We start from the raw sequence: 9,429 nt of genomic DNA, 5'->3' as shown, positions 1-9,429 counted from the left end.
GGGGGCTTGCTGTCCGCTCCCATCTTCTACCCCGGTACTGAGTTTTGACCGGTTTACGGGACTCTTCCCTGGGGTTTTCGACCTACTCGAAACCTCTGGCGCCGTGGAGGGTTTCCGACCCTTTGGTCAACGAATAGCGTGTAGCAGGAACTCCCCAATGTAAACGTGAAAGAGCTTGTCTGGCCTAGCTGTGGTCAGCTGTGTGCCCAGCGGTCTGTGTTCTGGAGGTCTGCCCTGCAGAGGGGAGTTAGTGGTAATGATACCCTTTGTTTTTTTTAGGCAGCTGTATTGACTTTGACAAGGAACCGAGGTGCTGCCACCTATGCCCAGACACTCCATAATATCCCTGAGACCCAAGTCACCACTCTAGACAATGGTCTCCGTGTAGCTTCAGAGGAGTCCAATCAGCCAACTTGTACGGTAAGTTTAAGATACGTTAAGGGCTTACTTGAAAGGGTCAGCCTTGCCTAGTCTGTAGTGGTCTTCCAAAAGTGACAAATCTCTTTTTGAACGTAAGATTTTGACAGAGACTCTATCACTTCTCTTTGTTAACTAGTGGGATTAATGTAGCAGTAGAAGGCCTACCCTGGCTTTGTATTAAGTCTGTGGTCAAGCTTTCACGCTCTACAAGTTTTGTCAGCCTTACAGTTTTTGTGTAAGCAGTAAGTGACCAGTAGTAGTTATATCTCTGGCAAAACAAGAAAGGCTTTTGCAAAGCTGCTAGATAAAAAACTGAAATATGTATGGGAAACAGTTGCTGGTGCTTGTTCTTATTTTGGTGCTGTTAGTGCAATGTCTGTGGAGCAGACTTGTCCCTGCTGTTGTATTTGTGGCATGAAGCTTGAGCACGCTGTTTGTTTTCTTTCCTTATATATGTACTTCATGCTTTTGCTGTTAGGTGGGTGTGTGGATCGGAGTGGGGAGCCGCCATGAAAACGAGAAGAACAACGGGGCTGGTTACTTCCTGGAACATCTGGCCTTTAAGGTAAGGAGCTATGCTAGGTCTGGCACAGGACTGCATGGAAAACTGTTCTAAATATTCCGCTTGTATATTGTGCTCTCACTTTGGAGGCTGTTAAAAGGGAGTGTAAATCAGGTCATCTGAGTCCCAGAGACTTTGCACATAGTATAAAAATAAACTTCAAAAGGTACCTAGCCTATATGGTGCTCTTTGTTTGAATATGCAGCAACTTGCAAGCATACATGAATTAAGGTAACTCTTATTTACTAGTTGATATTTCCCCTCTTAAAGGAAAAAAAGTTGTAAGTAACAAGTGAGACTGAGTCTGTGACGCTGTGGTTCCAGTCCCTGACTCCCAGCTACTGTGTAGTGCACGTATGGGACTGTGTTGTGAAGCATGTTTCTTGAGGTTAGAAGGCAGAGCTCAAAGCAGCATTTCCTGTAGCCGTTTATTTTTCTTTGGTTTTCTTAGTGGACTAGCAAAGTTTAGAGGCTACAGCTCTTAATTTTCTAAAAATGTCTGATGAATAGCCCTAGGGTAGAAGGCATCTAAGCCTGGGACTTGCTGACTCAAGTCCAGCTTATGCCATCATAGGCAACTGCAGCATCTGGCTTGCTCCTTAAGAGATGAGCTCTGTATTAGAAGTAGTTTCATGTTTCTGTTCTGGCAGCTTCTGAGTGTTGCTGCTTGGGTAGCTAGAAACCTGCGTATTTTTGATTTAGGCTTGTTTGTGGTTTACCTCCACAGATGTGATCTTCAGCCACTGTTGTCTCTTAGTGTAGGCTGTATCTTTCCCTGCTAGGTGTTTATTGGTCTTTCAAAACACACCTCAACTATCCTTTAGCTAGAGTAAATATGCCAAGTTTAAATCTCTTGCTTTCTGTACTTGCTCTTGGCTTTTATGAATCATGTGATAGGTTTTATTGTTTTAAGTCTTTATTGTTCTTTTCCTTGCTTTAGTTCTGCCTGAGAGGGAAATACATTCATTTCATAATTTTGTTTATCTGTTTTCTTTCAGGGCACGAAGAAGCGTCCTTGCGCCGCCTTTGAGAAGGAGGTGGAGAGCATGGGTGCTCACCTGAACGGGTACACCTCGCGTGAACAGACTGCCTATTACATAAAAGCTTTGTCCAAGGACATGCCCAAAGGTAGGATGGCCAGTGGGCAAAGTCTGATTTGGAGGTTAAGCAAGTGCGTGTGCTTGTGTTTTTCTCCCACCAGCATCCTTTCTAACAATAGACCAGGGAATGAAGTTGTAGCTGAGCAGTAAATCGGAGGTTCTGCTTGGTAGTTGAAGAGAGCACTGCCATGACATGGTGCTTCAAGGCTGCAAGTTCACATGTTCCTAAAACCAGTTTTGCAAAGCTCTTGTTATGTCAGGCTGCACTATATTGCCGGGAGAGAATGGGGTGGTTCAGTAGCCTGTGGTTGCTTTATGGAGCTGAGAAACTGAGGTCAGCGACAGCTACTGTGTCAGGAGTCCTCAGTGCAGCTCTTTTGAGTGTTGTTTGTGCTCTGTACTACTGTGTGTAGACTCCTCTTTGGGTTGGTTTTGTCCAGAAATAGTGATTTGAGTCAGAGCTGTGGACCTTACTGTAGAAGTGGGCTACGCTGTAGATGTTGCAAGCTCTCTGTAAGGATTCGGCGTGCTTCTGCAACAGTGCTCTGCTTCTGACATGCTTCACCTTTTCCACTTGTTGCCTGCTTTCCACTGGCAGTGATGCTTGGCAAGCTGACTTGGAGGCTTCATGCTAAAACAGTGTTGTTTGTCCCTCCCTGATGCTGTGGGAATGGGTAGTACTCATCTCTATTATGTTGCGTCCCCTCTGCGTTGTGGTTTGTTGCTCAGTCCTCTTGCTGTGCCCCTGCTGTCTGTGTGTCTTTTCTCCTTTCAGCAGCACTAGGTCGCAGTCAGGCAGCAGGATTGCTAACGTAGGAAGTGTGTTGCAGTTGTAGAGCTTCTGGCTGACCTTGTGCAGAACTGTGCACTGGAGGAGTCTCAGATCGAGAAGGAACGTGGCGTCATCCTTCAGGAGTTGAAAGAAATCGACAACAACTTGACGGATGTTACCTTTGATTACCTTCATGCCACTGCTTTCCAGGGGACTGCACTGGCCCGCACTGTCGAGGGAACCACAGAGAACATCAGGTGAGCAACAGGCTGGATGTAGTGCACAGCCTGTGGGTTCAGTCCTTGGGGTGCATGACTGCTGCTTCTCAGTAGTGGTGACTGCATGAGGAAACCAGTTTGTACACAGAGGTGATCTGTGCCCATGGGCTTCTCGTTCTGTCTTAACTGTGTTTTCCCTGTTGGTGCCGGTGAAAGCGTAATTCTGCACACATTCTTTAGAATCCCCCTCATGCAAGATGTGAGGTCGGGAGAGCCAGGTTGAACCTTCTCCCATACTTGTCAGTTTGACACCATTAGAGAAATTAAGAGCTAGAGGTGCTCATTAAAGCGGTGGCCTTGAGCATACATGCCTGTTAGGGTACTGGTAGCTCAGTGACCAGGGTCAGTACTCTAGTCTGCAGTCTGTATTGAAGTCTATCCTTAACTCTCCTTCTTGGCCACTGGTTTCTGTTCTCTGTGTTCTGGAATTAGAGCACAGGGAAAACATAGACGGTGTAGTCTTGCTTCTAAAAAGTATTGTTACCCCACAAGTAAGAGAATCAACAACATCCCTGCTGTCTTTGCATTGTGAACTTGCTTCTCCTAAGCCTCTCATCCCTCCAACTTGGAGATGCTGATATGCTGGCTCTCTCTGTGTTCTTTCTAGGCATTTGACTCGAGCAGATCTGGCTTCATATGTTGATACTCACTTCAAGGCACCTCGTATGGTCCTGGCAGCTGCTGGAGGTAAGTTCCAGATCCTTGTGATTCTGGGGAGCCTGGGTATTTTCAAGCTGGTGATCAAATCCCTGTCACACATCTCTGATGTAAAATTAGATTATTTTGTTAAATTAAGCTGTTTAAGACTGCACATCTCTCTTTCCTATTGCCAGGTATTTCCCACAAAGAGCTGGTAGATGTAGCTAGGCAACACTTCAGTGGAGTGCCTTTTACGTACAAAGAGGACGCTGTGCCTCTCCTCCCACGCTGTCGCTTCACAGGGAGTGAGGTAAAGTTGTTTCTGTCCCCAACAAAACAAGCAGCTGTTGCCAAACTGTTGAATGAACATGAAACCAATTGTTGCTGCTTCTGAGAGGAAACATCTGTTTGTGCATCTTGAAGAAGCTCATGATGCAGCATCTTGGTAGTGCCTCCATGTTCTGTTCTTGTGGCTTATTACCACAACATGTTGGGTTTTAGGTAGGACCCAAATCTGTTAGGAGTGTGAGGCTGTTGCTCGCATCGTCTACTGGAGAACTCTTAGCAGAGCAGCTGGTTTATAGTCTCAGTAGTGCCTGAGACTATTTCGTTTCAATGGGATAATATCAAGTCCTGCAGTTTATCAGCCTGGCACTGGAGGAGGCTGCGGACAAAGCCACAGTGCTCATGCAGTTCTTCCCGGCTCCTTCCTAGATCCGTGCCAGAGATGATGCTCTGCCCGTTGCCCATATTGCTCTTGCTGTGGAGGGGCCAGGATGGGCTGATCCAGACAACGTTGTCCTCAATGTGGCTAATGCTGTCATTGGACACTATGACCGCACTTTTGGAGGTGGTAAGGTAAGAAACTTGTGAGTGTGGTAGGTAGAGCCTGGAGCCTTTTAATATGAAATATTATGGAGACGCTAGGTGAATGTGTTTTATGGGAGGCTTTTGTGGTTAGCCTCCAACTGTGAAGTGGTTAGAAGTCTGGAAAGTAGGATAGAAGTGTTATCGAGGCTAATCCAGGACAATTCTTCAGAGGTGATGCTGGCAAATGAACTGAACCTTCTCTGCTAAATTTGGAAGAGGTTTAACTGATGAATTCTCAGCAGCTTATTCCTACCCTCACAAACTAACCACTCAGTGGGGGTGGTGATGGAAGCAGGACAGAGTAGTTTATAGTCTCATGATGCAAGCTTGCCTTAGAACTGTAAAGCAAGTGGAACTTGTTTAAAACCCCAGTATTGCATCCATTCTTGTCTGGAGTTTGTCTGGCCTGCATAACTGCTAACCCTTGCTACTGGAAGACCTTGCGCTTCCCATTTTCTCCCACTCCTATGGTGGTATGCATACCAGCTCCTCAGCTGTGGCTCAGAAAGGAAATGGTTTTGCTGGATGGACTCTTAGGCCATTGTCTGTGGCTTTTCCACCGATGAATCTCATCTGTTGACCACATGAAGGGTCTAAATTAAGCTCTCCTTCAGCAAAGTGTTCCACTCTGTCTTGTCTGTGGTCTTTGTGAAAACAGCTCAGTTGGAAAGAATTTGAGCTGTGAGGAAACTGTAAGACTGAGATGGTTGACAGTATCTCCTTGTTTACAGAATCAGTCCAGCAGACTGGCTACCCTTGCTGTGGAGCATAATCTCTGCCACAGTTTCCAGACGTTCAACACCTCTTATTCTGATACCGGTCTCTTTGGTTTCCATTTTATTTCCGATCCTCTGTCCATAGATGATATGTTGTATTGTGCTCAGGGGGAGTGGTAAGTACAACTTCAGCAACAGTTCCTGTTTAAGATCTGACCTTCTTGTGGGAGACCAAGCTGGTGGGGGGAACATATTACATCTTTAGAGAGCTGTGTCTATGAACTTCATGGTAACTCGTGTTCTGGTTAAGTGATCCTGTAAGTGGTTTCTCTAAGTGTCTTAGGATGTGGCTTTTGCGGAACTATTTTAATCCTTTAGGGCTCTTCAGGTCTTTTGTTCATGCTTCCAAGTATTAGTACTGAGGCTCTGTTTTTTTTTATATATGAGTGAGATCGTTCCTTAGATACAAGGCCTTCCAAGGTGCCCAAGAGACGTATCTCCAATGTCTTGTTAAGCTTGAGCAAAGCAGGCAGAGTTACTCCCTTTCAGACTGTTGTGGCTGATAAATGCCCCACTGCTGGAGTCATGCCATGTTTGGGGGCCTTCTGTCTGTCTTATTGTATACATGTATATCCCAGTAATGGTTCAAGGCTACATCTGAGATTGAAAACCGAGCTGTACTGTGTATGGAGCAGATGGAGTTAGCCCTTGCCCAAGAGACACTGCAGTTGGCAGGGGAGGAAGGGATTTAGCAGCTGGAGTCCAAGCAGACTCTGTGGAACTGTCTTGTTCTTTCAGCATCAGTTTCCATAGCAGCTTGCCATGTGTGGGAATAGCTGACACGCTTTCCTTCTCTTGTCATAGCGTACTGCAGACTGCTTGCTGCTGTGCCTGATGTGCAAGCTAGAACTGGCACCAGGGCTGCTTAGACCTTTGTGAGTGTAACTCGGTGTGTAGCTTGCTGGCTGATATCCCCTGCCTGTAAGCTTGAACTCTTGCCTCCTGCTGTTCAGTGCTCCCTGGTTCTTAGCTGCCCTGCAGCGATCAAGAATGAATCTCAAGCTTGCAAGACAAGTGATGTTGATAATAGCCTATTTCTGCAGAGGCTTGGGAAAGGGAGAAATTCACATCTTTAAGAGCTTTAGTGGTCTTTCTGTCTCCTCTCCAGGATGCGTCTGTGCACTAGTACCACAGAGTCAGAGGTGAAGAGAGCCAAGAACTATCTCCGAAATGCCATGGTGGCTCAACTGGATGGTATGTTCGGGTTTATGGATTGACCACTGTGCAGCTTTCAGAGGGTTACCACTTACGTCTCTCCTGGGGAGTGGGAGCTCTGCTAGACATTGCAGTACTGCTGGCAGGCACTGGGCAAAACTTCCTTTCCCCTGCTCTGCATTCCTCCTGCCATGTTGTCAAAGCGGCTGACTCCAGCCTGCTGTGCTCCAGGCAAGCTCTGACTCTGTAAACTTCTAGTCATTCTGTTGCTGAGACCGAATAGCATGCTGCCTGGTGAAGTTAGAATTGAGAACCTCAAACTGCTCTGTCTTCGCTGTAACACTTTGGAGACCAGTGAAGCAATCTTTGTATTGCTTAACTCCTGCCAGAGCTGCTTAGAGTGATAACTACAGCTGGGACTTCATTAGAAGCTGGTTTAACGGCTAGAGTTTCTTCTGTTTGATGATCAGGCTGTGCAATTCTGGAAGGCTTTCTGCTATGCTGACCACGTAATATCTTCAACATCTAGGTACTACACCAGTGTGTGAGAATATTGGAAGCCATCTCTTAAACTACGGACGCCGTATCCCTCTGGAGGAGTGGGATGCCAGGATTTCTGTAGGTATCGGTTTGGTTTGGTTGGGTACCTGGGCATGGTTGGTGTCAGCATTTTCTGGCCTTAGTTTGCTGCAGTAACATGAGGCTTACTTATCCTTTAGTCAAGTTGCCTGGATTCCAGGTGGTTAGGTCACTGACACTGATACAAATATATCAGAATCTCTGGCATAGACTCAGTATATTCTGTGTCCCTGTGGCTGGATTCAGTCCATCCCAGAAAGAGGTCATATGCCTGTGTTAAGCAGCACAACTTGAAATTCCTTAACAGTTTCCCTAGAGGTGACCAGCATCTAGTTTGTGTAATTCTGCAGCCACTGTATCCCTTGGAAGGCTTCAGATTTTGGACTGCCATGTCTTCTGTACCCTCAGAAGAATGCACTGTGTAGCACATTAGCCTTTCTCACAGACAAGAACTGGACAGTTGGTGCAGATGGCCCCCAAGGGTCTGACAATATCTTCTTTATGATCTTGATATGTAATAACAATAGTATCTTCCAACTTTGAGAAATGCAGGTCTGCTAGAAGGGTTATTAATTGCTTCTTTGATATTTATTAGGCTGTTGATGCAAGAATGGTGAGAGAGGTCTGCAGTAAATACATTTATGACAAATGCCCGGCAGTTGCAGCAGTGGGTAAGTAGTACGTGGCAAATGCTACATAGTAGCTCAAAAAACAGGAAAGGCTCAAGAGCTGAATGGAAGTGAGCTGCAGGCAGTTCTCATGTGTCTGTTCTGGCCCCCTAACCACTCTGGTTCTTTGCTGCTATCCTCCTATGTCTGCACTTTAAATGTGCCAAGGCATGTTTGCCAGGAGATCAAACCTGCAGGTGACGGAGATGTAGTGGCAGTGAGCTGCTGGCTGTCCTCCCACCTCTCTACCTGCTGTGGAGCCGTGACTAAGATTGGGAGTCTTATAGCTGGGTGTGGGCCCAACAGCATCTGCCAGGTGTCCTTACCCTAGGGTCATGATGGTTTATGTAAGGGTAGTGAAGGGACCCGATTCTCTTGTGCTGCTCTGGCATGTCTGTCTAGCCAAGGACAAATTCCTCTTGGAAAACCTGCCTGAGCAGCTCAGCTCCGCTCTGCTACTTCCTTCCTGTGTGTTGTGGATTCCCCTCCTCCATGCAGCTGTTTCCTCTGGCCTTCAAAGAGGAGCAGCTTGGAAAAGGGAGATGATTTTTTGAACAGGAACTAGCCAAAATACCCATGACTTGATGGCTCCCTGTACTTCATACCAATATGTGGAGCTGTATTGAGCATTGTGGAGCAGTGCAAGGAAACAACTTATTCTGAGGAAACAAGTAACCATTTCTCTGTCAGGAGGTGGTATCTGCTAGTTTTCCTGATGCAAGTTTGAGCTGTAGTTGCCTGGTTTTGTGCATAGCTGCTCCGAATTGTGAGCAGAGCCTGCTCTGCCACCATCTGCATTAAGACCATGGGAGACTGCACAGGGATTTTAACTGCGTCTCCAGTGACTAACTCTCGTTCTGTTCACTCAGGTCCCATTGAACAGCTCTTGGATTACAACCGTATCCGCAGTGCCATGTACTGGATCCGTTTCTAGGATGTGTCCCTGCAGGTTGGAAATAGTGAAGCTGTGGACTGTGACAGGTTCCCTTTGGCTCTGAATGTCTTGTGCACCAGGGGCAAGAGGAGTCCCATCAAAATGTCTGTCTTCTTGGTGTTAAATGTATAAAAATAAATATATCATATATGGAGTTGATTCTTCTGGGAGTAAATCAGTTCTTGCTGGGTCGTGTATGTAGACATTGTTAATCTTGCCAGATTGGCGAGATACTGGACCAATCGGTCTTGATTTGTCAGGGTTCATGCTAGAATCTTGTCTGTGTGTCTGTCTGCAGCCCCGCATCCTCTGTCCTGGGCTAGCAGTGTCCTGGTTCAGAGGTCTTGTCTTTAGGCTGGTTGAAGGAAGTCTTTCCACTGGTGCGAGGCTGCCAGGGTAGATCTGGCTCTTTCCCCTGTGCCCTTCTGAGCAGGCAGCAGCATGGTCAAACTCGGGCTGTAGCAGTAGTATTTGTGCAGGCCTAAGATCAAATGGCCCTCGTCTGAGGGGACCTCTGCTCCCTCACTTGTCCAGGATATCCAAATGTGTCTACGGAGAGTTGGTCCTCTTCCTGTCCCTGGGGTGTGGTGGTAGTGTTTCTGGCCTGGCTGTTTGTAACCCTCTTAGTGGAGTGTCCGCCTCTGCGTTAGGGGCAGATTGTGCAACCCCTCCCTCC

At 46.7% G+C, this 9,429-nt stretch overlaps 1 protein-coding gene across 1 annotated transcript; it reads left to right on the top strand.

The window, feature by feature from the left end:
* Positions 1–279: 279 nt before the first annotated feature.
* Positions 280–8,921, top strand: LOC104164331 (cytochrome b-c1 complex subunit 1, mitochondrial; the record flags this gene model as incomplete). The annotated part of the gene is made up of 12 exons (XM_009703624.1): positions 280–420; positions 899–985; positions 1,981–2,110; positions 2,913–3,111; positions 3,740–3,819; positions 3,966–4,081; positions 4,486–4,629; positions 5,373–5,533; positions 6,526–6,611; positions 7,102–7,190; positions 7,747–7,822; positions 8,689–8,921. Coding segments are annotated over 12 exons (1,374 nt in total), but the record flags the coding sequence as incomplete, so codon positions are not given.
* Between the last annotated feature and the right edge of the window lie 508 nt (positions 8,922–9,429).

This window comes from Cariama cristata, unplaced genomic scaffold (genome assembly GCF_000690535.1).
Source record: "Cariama cristata isolate BGI_N322 unplaced genomic scaffold, ASM69053v1 scaffold32237, whole genome shotgun sequence".
In the NCBI taxonomy this organism is placed as follows: Eukaryota; Metazoa; Chordata; class Aves; order Cariamiformes; family Cariamidae; genus Cariama; species Cariama cristata.
Note: the sequence above shows the minus strand (reverse complement) of the source record. Positions and strands in the feature narration are given on the sequence as shown.